Source organism: Seriola dumerili, unplaced genomic scaffold, assembly GCF_002260705.1.
Source record: "Seriola dumerili isolate Sdu_G_001 unplaced genomic scaffold, Sdu_1.0 BDQW01000044.1, whole genome shotgun sequence".
Lineage (NCBI taxonomy): Eukaryota > Metazoa > Chordata > Actinopteri > Carangiformes > Carangidae > Seriola > Seriola dumerili.
In genome coordinates this window covers 1-16263 of record NW_019174299.1, presented here as the reverse complement: position 1 = coordinate 16263, position 16263 = coordinate 1, and the positions used below count along the sequence as shown (strand labels likewise).

General features: G+C 39.2%; 3 protein-coding genes across 4 annotated transcripts in view; 2 read left to right on the top strand and 1 right to left on the bottom strand.

Moving 5' to 3' along the window:
• Positions 1–6205, top strand: part of LOC111217442 (neurogenic locus notch homolog protein 2-like) — a 30263-nt gene extending 24058 nt beyond the window's left edge. The window contains exons 25-33 of the mRNA XM_022739312.1: positions 16–342; positions 440–588; positions 677–905; positions 1021–1111; positions 1270–1438; positions 1584–1888; positions 2009–2156; positions 2273–2370; positions 2468–6205. Coding sequence (XP_022595033.1) covers positions 16–342; positions 440–588; positions 677–905; positions 1021–1111; positions 1270–1438; positions 1584–1888; positions 2009–2156; positions 2273–2370; positions 2468–3967 — 3016 coding nt within the window. The 3' untranslated portion in view covers positions 3968–6205. The remainder of the gene's footprint in view (positions 1–15; positions 343–439; positions 589–676; positions 906–1020; positions 1112–1269; positions 1439–1583; positions 1889–2008; positions 2157–2272; positions 2371–2467) is intronic.
• Positions 6206–7079: 874 nt separating this feature from the next.
• On the top strand, positions 7080–8849 carry LOC111217549 (microfibril-associated glycoprotein 4-like). Its single transcript, XM_022739465.1, has 5 exons — positions 7080–7203; positions 7306–7503; positions 7993–8089; positions 8310–8477; positions 8570–8849. Exons 1-5 carry the CDS (start codon positions 7201–7203, stop codon positions 8830–8832), a joined length of 729 nt encoding a protein of 242 aa, XP_022595186.1. The 5' UTR covers positions 7080–7200; the 3' UTR covers positions 8833–8849.
• Positions 8850–9426: 577 nt separating this feature from the next.
• On the bottom strand, positions 9427–12541 carry LOC111217548 (retinol dehydrogenase 8-like). 2 transcript variants are annotated; one of them, XM_022739463.1, is made up of 7 exons: positions 12416–12541; positions 10841–10996; positions 10577–10738; positions 10302–10481; positions 10114–10207; positions 9775–9958; positions 9427–9651 (listed from the first exon to the last, which is right to left on the bottom strand). In XM_022739463.1, exons 2-7 carry the CDS (start codon positions 10935–10937, stop codon positions 9442–9444), a joined length of 927 nt encoding a protein of 308 aa, XP_022595184.1. In that variant the 5' UTR covers positions 10938–10996; positions 12416–12541; the 3' UTR covers positions 9427–9441. The 2 variants fall into 2 exon arrangements, with proteins under 2 accessions (XP_022595184.1, XP_022595185.1); XM_022739464.1 differs by lacking the exon at positions 10577–10738.
• Between the last annotated feature and the right edge of the window lie 3722 nt (positions 12542–16263).

Here is a 16263-nt window from a genome sequence, read left to right as displayed (position 1 = left end):
TTGTGTCATCTCCAGTCCAATATATGAGACCTACTGTATCGACCACTATGCTGATGGGCGGTGTGACCAGGGCTGCAACACAGAGGAGTGCGGCTGGGATGGCTTGGACTGCGCAGGGAAGGTTCCAGAAGATCTTGCTGATGGTGTCTTGGTTTTGGTAGTCCTACTGCCTCCAGAGGAGCTTCTCCGCACCAGCACAGCTTTTCTGCAGAAATTAAGTGCTATCCTCCACACTTCACTGCGCTTCCGTCTGGACCGCAATGGAAAAGCCATGATCCTCCCTTACACCCGCCGAGAGGCACGCCTCAAGAGGGAGCTGCAGCCTCATCACGAGATCATTGGGTCAGTCAGCATACAGCGAACATAAAACATGAAGGCTTTCCTGTAGATTGTAGATTGTACATTATACTAAACACCTGCCTCTCTGTTATTCCTGTAGCTCCAAAGTGTACCTGGAAATAGACAACCGTCTGTGCATTCAGGACTCAGTGGACTGTTTCCCTACAGCAGACAGTGCTGCAGAGTACCTGGGAGCCCTGTCAGCTGTAGAAATGCTCCGCTTCCCATATCCTCTCAAAGAAGCCCGTGGTGAGTAGGGATACATAAAGAACGCAAAAAGTAGTTGTAGGACTAATGAGGTGCAAATATGTAATTTGTACTTCTCTTCTCTCTACAGGTGAAAAAGTTCCAATTGAGTCTGGAACCATACCCCCATGGATCAAGCTGATGCTGGTGGGGATAGCTTCTCTTTTCATTTTAGTCATCCTTGTGATAGGCATGTTGATTGCTCGCAGAAAGAGAGAACACAGCACCCTCTGGTTCCCTGAGGGCTTCTTCCTAAAAAAGGAACCCAGCAGCAACAAGAACCGCAGGGAACCTGTTGGCCAGGATGCTCTGGGATTGAAGTAAGTGACTTGTGTTCAAATGTTAACTGAATTGCTTTAGCAATGTGCTTTGGAATTGTTTTATACTTTTTTGGTTGGGGTTAGCATTGTTTAACATATTCGTATCTGTAAACAGACACATGCCAAAAACTGTGGAGGAATCTCTCCTTGGAGATCACAGTGACCAGTGGATGGACTCAGACTGCCCCGAGGCAAAAAGGCTCAAGGTCAGTTACACAGCTACTTCACATTTATAAATTGTCCTGAACAATTTACATAGACACAAGCACAAACTCTGTATGTAAATTTTGCAACAGCATGTCAGCCTGCATTTATAGCAAGTCATGAAATTACATTCTCTCCTTCTGTGATTGTGTGTGTTCAGGTTGAGGAGCCAAGTATGCTCTCAGACAGTGAAGATGCAGTGGACAGCAGACAGTGGACACAGCATCACCTCGCAGCCGCAGACATTCGTGTGCCTCCCACCATGGCCCTCACCCCACCTCAAGGAGAGTTTGAAAGTGACTGCATGGACGTTAATGTCAGAGGCCCAGGTTAGTAGTGAGATAATGATTTAGTTTTCACACTAGAACTGTGATTTGCACATTTATACTTTTTTATACTTCATTTGTATGATCTGTTATGTTGAGTATTTGAATAGACATAAACTCACCCACACCTGTTTTAATCTCCCACCAGATGGTTTTACACCTCTGATGCTGGCATCATTCTGCGGAGGCGGCTTAGAGCCTGAGATAGCAGAGGAGGAAGAGAATGAGGAGTGTTCAGCCAACATCATCTCTGACTTGATCTACCAGGGCGCTTCCCTTGCTGCACAAACAGACCGGACTGGTGAGACAGCACTCCACCTGGCTGCCCGTTATGCCCGTGCTGATGCTGCTAAGAGGCTGCTGGATGCCGGTGCAGATGCCAATGCTCAGGACAACACAGGACGTACCCCGCTACATGCTGCAGTGGCTGCAGATGCACAGGGTGTCTTCCAGGTAAACAAACACATGCTGTTCATTGGTCACATCAGAGGTAGAAATGCCTATAACTTATTTTAGCTCACATGTTATATAAAACATAAAGTTGAACCCAATCTTTACCACCCTCCATCCTAGATTCTGATCCGAAACCGGGCTACAGATCTCGACTCCCGTATGTATGATGGCTCCACTGCGCTGATCCTGGCTGCACGGCTGGCAGTAGAGGGCATGGTAGAGGAACTCATCACTTGTCATGCTGATGTCAATGCAGTTGATGAATTGGGTATGTGTTTGTCATGTTTCACTCAAGTGAATGTACAGAAGAGATTTTCCTGTTTGGCAACAATATTTACGGATACCATAGATTTGTAATGTCATTGTTTGTCGTCTCTCTTTTAGGTAAATCTGCCTTACACTGGGCTGCTGCAGTTAATAATGTGGATGCAACTGTTGCCCTACTGAAGAACGGTGCAAACAAAGATATGCAAGATCTCAAGGTACGCCATCTACCACACTGTTACCACACTTTCAGCATTGGCTTAACTAGAGGTATATATGTGTCTAACACTGCCTCTGTTTTGTTTTTCTTTTCAGGAGGAGACCCCTCTGTTCCTTGCAGCCCGTGAGGGCAGCTGTGAGGCTGTGAAGGTGCTGCTGGCTCACTTTGCAAACAGAGAGATCACAGACCATATGGACAGATTGCCAAGGGACATTGCTCAGGAGCGTATGCACCACGACATTGTTCAGCTTCTTGATGAGTACAATACAGTAAGAAGTCCCCAGGGCCATGGAGGGGCTGGACACCACCTCACTGGTGGACACACTCTGTCTCCTCTCATGTGCCCTCCCAGTGCCTTCCTGCCTAGTCTGAAGAACACCCCACAGGGCAAGAAGAATCGTCGGCCTGGGGCCAAGGGTTCTAGCCTGGGAGGCCCGCATGCTTCCAGTTTGAAGGAGTCAGTCAAGGCCCGCAATAAGAAGCTGACCTTGGACATGCAGAGTGCCTTACTGGAGAGCTCAGTTACCCTGTCCCCAGTTGACTCACTGGACTCACCCCATGGGGGAGCTAGCAACGCTGGCTACATCACCAACCCCACTTCTCCTGTGGCGATGCAGTCACCAGGGCTCTTCCACTCCTCCATGTCTGTTCCAAACACCCCAATGGTACATAGTAGCATGTTGGAGGGAGGTGGGCCCTTTGCTGTGTCTCTAGCACAGCTCAATGACCTGGGAGCTGGAGGAATGTCCTTGCAGGGACGTGTCTCCATGGCCTCTGATGTCAACCATGGCTATGTGCTGAGTTCAGGCCAGATGGGGCTCAACATGGGCATGGTCAGTCCTGTCAGTGTGCCCTTTGACTGGCACAACCGGATGACCCCCTCCTCCCAGTGTGGTCAGCAGGTGGTGAATCTTGTGCAGAGTAGCCAGGCGGGCATGCACCCCCAAAGCCCAGCCATGCAGCAGCAGAACATGCTGATGCACCAACAACAGATCTTCCGTAATCCTATGCTGCAGCCCACTCCTGTTACCTCCACACCCACTATCAGCCCAGTCAAGCTGCCCTCCATTGCTGAGCAGCAGCAGCAACAACAGCAGCAGCAGCAGCAGCTCATCAACCACACCATCACCAACCAGCAGAGTATGGCCCGCATGGGCACCTCCACCCCACCAACTCCTCAGACCTCACAACCTCCACCATCCTTCTTCCAGCAGCAGCAGATGCCTCAGCAACCTTCTCAGCCCCAGCCCCCTGCTCAGCCTCCACAGGCAGCCACGCCAGCAGCCCAGCCCGCTCAGGCTCTGCCCTCCCAGCCAAGTAGCAGCACTGCAGGAACGGAGGATTACCCAACCCCTCCCTCCCAGCATAGCTACTCATCCGCAATGGATGCCACGCCCAAGCATTACCTCCATTTGCCCAGTGAGCACCCGTATCTGACACCCTCCCCAGAGTCTCCTGAGCCCTGGTCCAGCCCCTCTCCTCACTGCGTCTCCGATTGGTCAGATTCCACACCCAGCCCAGCAGTTGCTGGCCCTGCCCAGACCCAAATTACTCAAATCCCAGAGGCCAATGGCAAAATGCAGGTGTTTGCATGAAGATCCTATGGCCTCTGCTTGAAAAGGGACCTGGGGTAAAAGAATTTGTGGACTGGCTCTTGGGCCTGTCTGTGTTTCTATGTGTCAGCCTGTTTCCAAGATTTTCATTGGATTTGGATTGACTATGTTTATCACAAGGACCGTCTGCTAGTGATTTTTGCAGAGAAAAAAGTAAAGGGAAATGTGTGTTGTCTGGAAAAAAACAGCAGACAATTTAATGAAGTAATTCTGTCACAGATGGACTTGTTTTTTATTATAAAAAAAAAGTATATGAAGAAAACCAAGTCTTTCATTTCAAAGACTTAGGGATACTCTCCTTTAAACTAACAAACATTTAAAAAAGTAGATAAGAGAAAAAAGTAAAATGTTGAAGGGAATTCATTTATTTTTATTTATTGTTTTTATCTCTCTGAACTGCTTTTTTCTTTAGGTTTTTGTCACCCTCTTTCTGTCCCCCAGCTTCTCACATGATGTGCCACCCCGTCTTATTTTATACAGACCGCCTACATTTCATTTAGCCAGTGTGGCCGGTAAAGGAATATAATTCATTATTCAGACCAGTTAACAGACAGACAGAGGACTTTTCACCTCTTGACTGATATTTATTCAGGCCAACAACAGCTGGTAAAGATGATAAACTGGCTCTAGCAAATATATATTGAGAGTTGCTCAGCAGTAGTGATATGTTCTGATTTGATTGAATTGTGGTAATTGATTATTTTCCATATGAGTATTATGAAAAGGAATGTAGATGAGTGTCTCTGAAGCACTTCAAGTGACCGGCTTCACAGGGCAAGTGTGGGTACAATACAACATTTAACCACAGTGGATATTTATAATACATGGGTGGCATTTAATCCATGGAAACATTACTTATGACTTTTCAAAATAAATGAGCAGAGTAAAATTTTAGGTTTAATGCTCCCATTTCATCTGCAGCTTCTCACTGACTTTACAGGACTCTTACCTCCAGGTCTACTGCCAGCCCTGATACCCTCAGTTTTGAAGCTTGTTTTCATTCACTTTAAGAAAGAATTGTTTGCCTAAAATCAGCCTCTCACTGCCCTTTTTTAGTTTGTGTATTAATTTTTTGTTTGTTCCAGTTGTTTTGTACTCTGTATATTTGTGGAAACCATGGATACCTTTTTTTTTAACATCACTTCGGATGTACTAAGCTATGCTTATCAGCTGCTATTTTATATCACTCTTCCCTGCAAACATTCCTACATTTTGCCTGTCTTGTTGAGTCTGGACTCTTTGCCTTTTCAGCAGCATCCAACACAGAAAAGAACCAGATGACAGATAGGTGGAAGTTTAATTTGCTGAGGTCGCATCACGTCCTTCCCTGGACTATATGGAAACATTCCTGGACTATGTGTGGCAGTTGAGGTCTCGTTGACACTCTCACCTCGTATTTGGTACTGTCTGTGGAGGAGAAGTGGTCAGTGTGAGGGTGTGGCTGCTGGGCTGTGACTGCTTATGCCCTGTCACTCCTCAGGGAGGTGTTTTATGGCATGCAGTGGGACAGTTCCCCTGCATCTACAGTAGCTTCCAGTCCAGGGGCCATGGAGTCGCATCTTAAGATGATTGTTAGAAGAGACTGAAGTTAAAAACACTACTATGTAGTGCTGCACCCTTTAACTTTTTGCAAAATTCTGAGATGACACTCCCAGTCATCCAACTAACACCTTGTGTAATGTCTGACCAACTCTTTATCCTGACCTGAGTGTACAGGATAGAGGTCATCCTCTCTTTTACACACTATGGACATTTGAGCATAAAGTCAATTGATAATTGTAGAATTTTGAGAAAGTAACCATTGCATTTTCATCTTGTGACAAGGCCACCACTCTTTGCTACTACTATTGTGGTAATCTAATACAGCCCCTTACTGTGTCATAGACTGAGTTTATCTTCCATTCATTGTTTTATCCTGTTCACTATAGACTCAGCCACTGTTCTGTCAGACCTGGGAAACATGTTGTTGTTCACAGTCCAGTTCAAATTTTACTGTTTATTGTTTGTTTTTTGTTTTTATTATTTTTATATATATCTGGTCTTTTTAATTTCCCTACCAGGTCGCACTAAGTGTTTTTGTACATTTCAACCTCCCAACTTCTGTTTGTAAATATGTTTGCTCTGGGTAGATCCTTGCTTGAGAAGTCTTATGTTTCTAAAATGATTGTTATGTACTAAAAAGGACAAAAATAAAATGTATTTCATTTAGCATTATTTGAAGCTGAGGCTGTGACTGATATTTTATTGGTCTTGTGTTATTAGAACAGTCATAGATATTTTCTATCATTATTAATTTCAATACTTGTTTAAAAGTAGTTCAAAATCATTGTACATAAAACTTTTCCACAGTTTTTCTTTCTACAGTCAAAAGTTGTAAAATAAGTTACTTATAATAAAAACTGTAGGGAACTACATTTTTTTGTGTCCTCGTGTTCAGTGATTATTTCATATTTTAAAGGAGGATGTTCATGAATTCAGGTTCCCACAATCATAAGTATGAGATGTAGCTAAGGTGAATTACATGGTATTTTTATAGTCTGAAATGTTACTTGTTCAGTCCAATACAACAGCCCTACAATAAGTGTTATCATGGTGATTCTTAGGTTTAATAATTAATTTTTGATTTCTGAAATCAGAATTTGTGATAATATTGTATTGGATTGCATTATATTCTATGTTGCCTGTTGTTTTGTGCTCCAATACAAGCAACAGCCGAAAGGTTACCATAAGACACCTCTTGATCTGTCTGCGTCAATGTACATCAACAATGTACATTGCAAGCTTCACAATGTTGGTATTTGTGGCAGACTTATATTAGATTAGATTGTATATGTAGGTGATCAGGATATTGTGTCCACTTCCATCAAATGTACTTCCATACTATAAGACTGAAATGGAGATAGAAAGATAGGGATAAAAATAACCAATTCCTCATTCTAGTACACCCCTCTGTCCAAATAAGTGCCGAACTAAATCTCCTGATTTATTTTTAGCTGTGAGTAGCAGCTGCTACTGGTAATTTGTCAACACCAAGGAAATCAACAAGGCTTTAATGTGTATGTGAACTCGTACACAGACTACTACTACTGACTGTTTACTTCAAGTTCAGCTTGCTCTGTAAGTCTGCTATACAGGAGATTAAACCCAGAAAATTACAGTGCCAAACTAGGAGACACCCCTTAGGATTACCATCAAATTACTACATCAGAGCAATAATGGTGAGTTTGGTGTGACTGATGCACTTTACTGTATTTTTCACTAAAACACTATCAGAGAAAATATTTCTGGTTCTTACTGCAGGTTTTGTGTTTTCATTACAGGGTTTTATTGTTTTACTCCTTCTGATCCCAGTGGCAGTCTGCTCCCCAGTGTTTCTCCCAGTTGACTGCACTGACTTGTACAACAGAGGTTTCGGTCAAAGTGGGGTTTACACCATCTACCCAGGAGGACCAGTCTCCCCAGTCCAGGTCTACTGTGACATGGGCTGTCAGGATGAACCTGATAGTGGTAAATGGACGGTATGTGTGTTTATTATTCAACCTTTAACGGCTGTTCATCAAATACTTTTAGACTTCATTCCCACTGCAGGACATCTCTTTACACTTTGTGTCTTCTGTTAAGCCATTAAAAATGAGTGCCAATGAAAAAACTGAAAAAAAAATATTAATGTGAAATTAGCTAGGTTAGCTAACACATGCAGCCAACTGAGCAACCGAGTAGCATTAGTTAAGAAAATCTAGCCATACAAAAGTAAGGCAAATACAGAACCTTTGGCCTCAATTTACAGTGGTTGGGCTACTGCTTTGCTTGATTATGCATAAGCTGAGTGAGAAAAAGGGATCTGATATTTTCACATCTAAAATCACTTAAAATAACTTATTATAATTATAATAACTATTTTTTGATCAAGTAGGGGGAAAGTAATTCTTTTTAGGACCAGTTTAACAAAGCAGAGCTGGTGACACATTATATTGGAGCACTGCCCCTAACTACACATTCCACTCCAGGTCGTCCAAAGAAGAAAGGACGGCACCGTTAACTTTTACCGTGGATGGGATCAGTACAGAACTGGATTTGGACAAGCATCTGGAGAATACTGGTTGGGTAAGACTTAAGAAATCGGTGATTTAGATTTTTGTGTTATTGCGTGGTTGCTCTCAAGTATATTGTATAAATTGTTTTTGCTTTATAACACTGCTGAAGGAAAAGCAATTGATTTTGAAAATAAACTTTAATTCAATGAATTTAATTGTTTTTCTTTTTGTGTACACAACTTTTCTCCAAAGTGCCTTTGTTCAATCCTTGTGTAAATGTTCTCTGCCAGGTCTGGAGAACATTCACCTCCTCACTCTGAGGAAGAGCTATCAACTGAGGGTAGAAATGGAAGACTTTGAAGGGGGAAAGACCTTTGTCCATTATTCCACCTTCTCTGTGGGTCCAGAGCTGGAGGGCTACAAACTTAGTCTTAGTGGCTTCACAGACGGAGGAGGCGGTGAGTCTCATAGATTGTGAAATGGTAGCTTCAGTGTCTGTCACTAAATGTGCAAGTGCAAGATCAATCAATTTCCTTTTTCTTTTTTCCAGGGGCTTCACTAAGTGCACATAATGGTCTCAAGTTTTCTACATTTGACAAAGACCAGGATACTCATTCTAAAAACTGTGCCATGCTATACCTGGGAGGATGGTGGTATGGAGAATGTCACGCTGTTAATGCCAATGGTCTTTACTCATGGGGCAGCTCAACCTTTGGGATTGGAATCAATTGGGAGTCTTGGAAAGGATATGAATATTCTCTGAAAGCCATTACAATGAAGATAAGAGCCAGTGACAGTAATGTTAGTAATTAAATATTTACTCTTTTCTTATTTTCAAATATGGCTGATTTATTTTGTTTCATCATGTATTGATTTCTTTGATTTCTCTCTGCCAATATGAAAGATCATATGCAATGTGGTGCTATCATTCCTTACTTAACTAGTTTTGTAATAATAGACTCATTACAGCACAGTGAAACGTATCATTTCTGTATTGGTTTTATTTCCATGCTCTTATTTTCCTTAAAATTTAACAGTCAAACATATAATATTGTTACTTCATGAGAGCAAAAAATTAGTGGTTATGTTTCACATTTCTTTTACTATACAGTATTTACCTGTAAAAATCTGGAGAAAGATTAAAAGTTTAAAATATTGCACAGCAAGATATAAAGTCTATACATGTCAGGTGCATATACACAGTACACGAGGAATCATTACTATTTTTGTAGTTGCTGTCTCACACAGATAACAGACAGACAACATCCAGTGGCCCCCGATCCAAGCTCCTCAGAGGGAAACTTCTGTCATCTTAAAATTGGATATTATACAGTGACAACAAGATGTATATACTATACTACAGTCAATCACTGACTCCTTAAGCGTAACATTTATGGTCTGTGCAACTCGACAGTCAAATCTTTATTTCTTCCCTACCCTCTTCTGCAGCATGCGCAGCACCCCTAGAGTAGCATTGAACACGCTGTCATGTTTAAAGATCATCTTATAAAAAGTGTCCAGAGGCAGGCGACCTGTTGGATCTGCATGTTTCAGTGCAGTCATGGGCATGTACAGGCGGTTGGTCTGGTGGCGCAGAGGAGGCTGCTTGGCTGTGATCACTTCAACTGTTTGCTGAATGATAGAAAATAAAAACATTTCAACACTGGAAGGGACCTCCTCATTGTGCATTTTCACAAATCCAGTTATTTTTAGTGACCTTTAAACTCAGATAGAAACAAAACTGTAATCACTTGCCTCGGCCACTTCTTCTGGTCTCTGGCCTAACGAGGCAAAGACCTTTCTTGAGTATGGCAGGTAAACTTCACGGAAGATTTTGGCGGTCTCCTCGTCTGTTCCTGATAGATCCATCTTCTCTGCATCTTCATACAATTTCCTTTCAAACTCTGTCACCACTGGGCCAGGTTCCACTAGAGTCGTCCTTGTCACAGAGATATAAAAAGACACACATAGGACCGCTGCTGCATTACAGTTGACAAGTTGTAAAAATCCTACTGCTGTGTGCGTACAGATATCTCAAGTTTTAGGCTGAATCAAGTTGATAAAGAAGATGTATTTTTCAGGACTTGTAATTACTTGATGTTAAACTTCAATGCTTGCACTGCCAGACTTTCACAAAATCCTTCCACAGCAAATTTGGAGGCAGAGTAGACATCATTGAACAGAAGCCCTGTGTAGAAATATAAAGAAACCTATTAGTAACCTCTTAGAGCTCTTTTATTTGTTAGCTTCTCCTGAAATCTCACTGACACAAACAAACACACCCTGTATTCCCATGACGCTACTCATCACCACAATATGCCCGCTCTTCCGTCGCTTCATGTCAGGCAGCACCTCTTTCACCAGCCGTGCCAGCCCGAAGAAGTTTGTGTCAAAGAGCTCCTTCATGGCGGCGATACTTTGGCACTCCAGCGGTCCAATCATGCCAGTGCCTGCATTATTCACTATAACAGCAGAATATCCTGTTATTACACTGTATGCTTGTGGAGAGAGCTTAAATTCACTTATAAAATGTCTTTGAGAATGAGAGGGGACAGACCAAGAATATCCACCCTTCTATCTGGCAGGCTGTTGACACACTCTCTGATGGACTCTTCACAACAGGCATCTAACTGTTTGATTTCCAAGGTTTTATTTAAGGAATCACCGGCCGCTTGTTCCAAGGGCCCCCGTTTCCCAAGATCCCTCATTGTGGCAACCACTGCCTCAGATAAATAATGAATATACTGGGTGTCAGTAGTTTTAAATATCTCTTTCATCTACAGTATTTCATTTATTTGGTTGAGGAGAGTGAATGGCTTACCTTTGAACCGTTTAAACTCATCTTTAGCCAGCCGTGCAGCCACAGCTAAGCCAATGCCAGAGGAGCACCCAGTCACCAACACCCTCCTGGTTCCCATGGCTTTTTGACCTCTGATCTCAAGGGTCAGGAGGATCCTGAATGCTCAGTTAAAAAATGCTGTGGACAAGGAAATATAGCTCAAGGAATATTTCTCTCACAATATGATGTCATTATTATCAATGATGTTATTTTGAGTTGAATTGTTGTAATTCCCCTTTTGGTGAACTTTTTGTTCAGTTACTGATTTCTGAGTTTGCCTTGAATGCTTTTCTAAAAATCCCCAGAGCAAGTGCATGAAAATGGATGTGAGACAGTGATAACAACAGCACAGTAACAACTAGAAGGGCATTCAGAGAGCACAGACCTCTGCCAAGGCCAATGTCAAACAACACACACCGGACTGCATCAAATTCATAGTAAACGATCCAAAACTGCCCACAATTTTATGGGTTCTTTCCTGGCCCATGGTCCATCCCTCCCACCAAGTTTGGTGCAAACAGACAAAAATCATCTTCATTTCTTTTGTGAAATCACTGCATGCTGAAATAATAAAAAATAATAAGTCTTCTGAGAACCATTTGTTCCTCTGTGAGCTGACCCAAATGCTACAGCTTGATGTTTGCAATGTAATCTCATTGCACTTACACTGCAAATATCTATATAATAAATCAGTCTTAATATCACATTTGGCCATTTACACATAAATGGGAAAACTGAAAACTGCACCACGACTTCTAGGTAGAAGAGCCCTTGCTCTACACAATTGATTTAAATCAAAATTCAACAAATTAAGTAACTGGATGTGTGAAGCCGACTTTGGCCCGGTGAGGCACCACTGAGGCTACTTTGGTATTTGTTCAAAGACTATATTGGCTCTGATCTGATTTATGTATCCAGGAATGTTTAGCTGCCTACAACAGCAGCTGTAGTGCATGGTACATACAGGCCCTTAATTCACACTTGAACCTTGTGACAGGTACGGTCAGTATTTTTGAAATGCACAACCTGACAATAGAAGAATAACAATTTTGGAAATCCAGACCCACTCATCAGTGTGTGGTAATTCGTTTTTATGAAAGTATTCACTAGGAAGGTATTCAATTGCTTCTTTATGACCATTATTTGCTTCCACAGAGCTGGAGCCAAGTTTAACCCGACTGCACTGGGGAAGTTGATCTATAACAATGCATCAGATTGTAAAATGAACTACAAACTGATGTAGTGGAGTCAGATCTGTGGAGTATAATATTTCTATCTGGAATACAATGAATTATTACATAAAATGATCATATTCAAGTGCCTCAAAATTGTGGTTGAGCACAGTACTTGAGTGATGTACTGAGTTAATTGTAGGCAATATTATCCAAAGTGCACATACATTACAGTGTCACCGCAGGGACTAAAATATACGAAGAGGTAACTATAAACCGTGAGTACTGAAGAAACTGTAAATCCCCACAGGACGAGTTAACTACAGTGAAGTCCTGACTCAGAGGCGTGTAGGTCTGCTTGTAGATGGTTCTGTAGTCTACCAACCTGTAGAGCGAGCAGCGCGTCCTCCACAGCGGTAGATGTGGGAAACGGAGATTGTGATAAGCCAGTTGACCGATAAACTAACGTTACAGCAAGCATTCAGGCAGGAGGGACGTCAAGACCAAGTCATATCGGGACACGCGGCTACATAAGCCCAGCGATTACCTAAATGGGTCACACAGTCCGACTCAGTTTGTGGGAGTTGTAGTTCTCTGAGTCATGCATGCCTGTATGCTATCGAGGTAGATTTGTCTCAATATTATTTGTGTGGGTACACATTGACAATCCGTACGTAAATGTGTAATCTGTAAATATAAAAACCTTCCACAAATACAAAACTTTAAGGGCGTAGGTTTGGTCCCAGCATTGATAGGGACTCAAGAACCCTGCCCCCCTCCATAAGAGATTGACTTTTTAATGCCGTCAACCAGGCGGTTTATTAACATAGAATATCTGAATTTACATTCAGAAATGCCCATATGCAAATGTAATATATGTACATATGTTGAATTTTCGTATATGAGATATATGTACATATGAAGTAAAATCATACATGTACACAGTATAGCCTAAATATGTAAAACTTAAATATGAAACCTGTTAGAAATTGCAACAATATCATATATTGACATGAATGCCTACCTAAGAGAAACATTTATTTACGTATGTCTGTTTATATTATAGGTTTATATTATAGACCTGTGCTACATAAATATATAGCAATCCCAAAGACTGTCAGTATATGTTCATTATATATGTAAATATAAAATATATTCATTTATGGTTACATTCAATAAGAAATTATTAAGAAAATGATATACAAACATTCAAAATTTTAATGAACATGTTGATGTAATGAAGTTGCATTTTACCTTGTGTATTTATATAAATTTATATATATGTATAGTATAGTAAAGGAAAAAAATGTCAAAAAAGGTCATAGTATAGTAAGGCATAAATATGTCATATTATAGTAAGGCAAAAAAATTTCTAAAAACGTCATAGTATAGTAAGGCAAAAAAAAGTCAAAAAACGTCATAGTATAATAAGGCATGAATATGTCAAAATTGTTATAGTAAGGCATAAAAATGTCATAGAATAGTAAGGCAAAAAAATGTCATAGTATAGTAAGGCATAAATACGTCATAGTATAATGAGGCAAAGAAAATTCAAAAAACGTAATAGTATAGTAAGGCAAAAAAATGTCAAAAAATGTCAGTATAGTAAGGCAAAAAAACGTCATGGTATAGTAAGGCAAAAAAATGTCAAAAAATGTCATAGTATAGTAAGGCATAAATATGTCATAGTATAGTAAGGCAAAAAAGTTTCAAAAAATGTCATAGTATAGTAAGGCATGAAAATGTCAAAAAAACGTCATAGTATAGAAGGCAAATAAATGTCATAGTATAGTAAGGCATGAAAATTTCCAAAAACGTCATAGTATAGTAAGGCATGAAAATATCAAAAAACGTCATAGTATAGTAAGGCAAAAAAATTTCAAAAAACGTCATAGTATACTAAGGCATAAATATGTCATAGTATAGTAAGGCAAAAAAATGTCAAAAAACGTCATAGTATAGTAAGGCATAAAAATGTCATAGTATAGTAAGGCATGAAAATGTCAAAAAACCTCATAGTATAGTTACGCAAAAAAATGTCAAAAAACGTGATAGTATATTAAGGCAAAAAAATGTCATAGTATAGTGAGGCATGAAAATGTCAAAAAACGTCGTAGTATAGTAAGGCAAAAAGATGTCAAAAAACGTCATAGTATAGTAAGGCAAACAAATGTCATAGAATAGTAAGGCAAAAAAGTTTCAAAAAATGTCATAGTATAGTAAGGCATAAATATGTCAAAAAACGTAATAGTATAGTAAGGCATAAATATGTCAAAAAACGTAATAGTATAGTAAGGCATAAATATGTCAAAAAACGTAATAGTATAGTAAGGCATAAATATGTCAAAAAACGTAATAGTATAGTAAGGCATAAATATGTCAAAAAACGTAATAGTATAGTAAGGCATAAATATGTCAAAAAACGTAATAGTATAGTAAGGCATAAATATGTCAAAAAACGTAATAGTATAGTAAGGCATAAATATGTCAAAAAACGTAATAGTATAGTAAGGCATAAATATGTCAAAAAACGTAATAGTATAGTAAGGCATAAATATGTCAAAAAACGTAATAGTATAGTAAGGCATAAATATGTCAAAAAACGTAATAGTATAGTAAGGCATAAATATGTCAAAAAACGTAATAGTATAGTAAGGCATAAATATGTCAAAAAACGTAATAGTATAGTAAGGCATAAATATGTCAAAAAACGTAATAGTATAGTAAGGCATAAATATGTCAAAAAACGTAATAGTATAGTAAGGCATAAATATGTCAAAAAACGTAATAGTATAGTAAGGCATAAATATGTCATAGTATAGTAAGGCAAAAAACGTCATAGTATAGTAAGGCATAAATATGTCATAGTATAGAAAGGCAAAAAAATGTAAAAAATCGTCATAGTATAGTAAGGCAAAAAACGTCATAGTATAGTAAGGCAAAAAAATGTCAAAAATCGTCATAGTATAGTGAAGCAAAAAACGTCATAATATAGTAAGGCAAAAAAATTTCAAAAAACGTCATGGTATAGTAAGGCAAAAAAATGTCATAGTATGGTAAGGCATGAAAATGTCAAAAAACGTTATAGTATAGTAAGGCATAAATATGTCATAGTATAGTAAGGCAAAACAATTTCAAAAAATGTCATAGTATAGTAAGGCATAAATATGTCAAAAAACGTAATAGTATAGTAAAGAAAAAAAATGTCATAGTGTAGTAAGGCATGAAAATGTCAAAAAACGTCATAGTATAGTAACGCAAAAAAATGTCAAAAAACGTCATAGTATAGTAAGGCAAAAAAATGTCATAGTATAGTAAGGCAAGAAAATTTCAAAAAATGTCATAGTATAGTAAGGCATAAATATGTCATAGTATAGAAAGGCAAAAAAATGTAAAAAATCGTCATAGTATAGTAAGGCAAAAAACGTCATAGTATAGTAAGGCAAAAAAATGTCAAAAAACGTCATAGTATAGTAAGGCATAAATATGTCATAGTATAGTAAGGCAAGAAAATGTCAAAAAATGTCATAGTATAGTAAGGCATAAATATGTCATAGTATAATAAGGCAAAAAAAATTCAAAAAAGTCATAGTATAGTAAGGCAAAAAAATGTCAAAAAATGTCATAGTATAGTAAGGCAAAAAAACGTCATAGTATAGTAAGGCAAAAAAATGTCAAAAAGCGTCATAGTATAGTAAGTCATTAATATGTCATAGTTTAGTAAGGCAAAAAAGTTTCAGAAAATGTCATAGTATAGTAAAGCATGAAAATGTCAAAAAACGTCATAGTATAGTTAGGCAAAAAAATGTCATAGTATAGTAAGGCATGAAAATTTCCAAAAACGTCATAGTATAGTAAGGCAAAAAACGTCATAGTATAGTAAAGCAAAAAAATTTCAAAAAACCTCATGGTATAGGAAGGCAAAAAAGTTTCAAAAAATGTCATAATATAGTAAGGCATGAAAATGTCAAAAAACATCATAGTATAGTAACGCAAAAAAATGTCAAAAAACATCATAGTATAGTAAGGCAAATAAATGTCATAGTATAGTGAGGCATGAAAATGTCAAAAAACGTCATAGTATAGTAAGGCAAAAATATGTCATAGTATAGTAAGGCAAAAAAATTTCAAAAAACATCATGGTATAGTAAGGCAAATAAATGTCATAGTATGGTAAGGCATGAAAATTTCCAAAAACGTCATAGTATAGTGAGGCATGAAAATGTCAAAAAA

Coding starts and splice junctions, on each gene's coding strand:
- LOC111217549 (XM_022739465.1), top strand. Junction 7,504..7,992: donor CTGATAGTGGTAAATGGACG/GTATGTGTGTTT, acceptor ATTCCACTCCAG/GTCGTCCAAAGAAGAAAGGA. Junction 8,090..8,309: donor ATCTGGAGAATACTGGTTGG/GTAAGACTTAAG, acceptor GTTCTCTGCCAG/GTCTGGAGAACATTCACCTC.
- LOC111217548 (XM_022739463.1), bottom strand. CDS start 10,937: ATGGGAACCAGGAGGGTGTTGGTGACTGGGTGCTCCTCTGGCATTGGC. Junction 10,739..10,840: donor TGAGTTTAAACGGTTCAAAG/GTAAGCCATTCA, acceptor TATCTGAGGCAG/TGGTTGCCACAATGAGGGAT. Junction 9,652..9,774: donor GACCAGAAGAAGTGGCCGAG/GCAAGTGATTAC, acceptor TCTATCATTCAG/CAAACAGTTGAAGTGATCAC.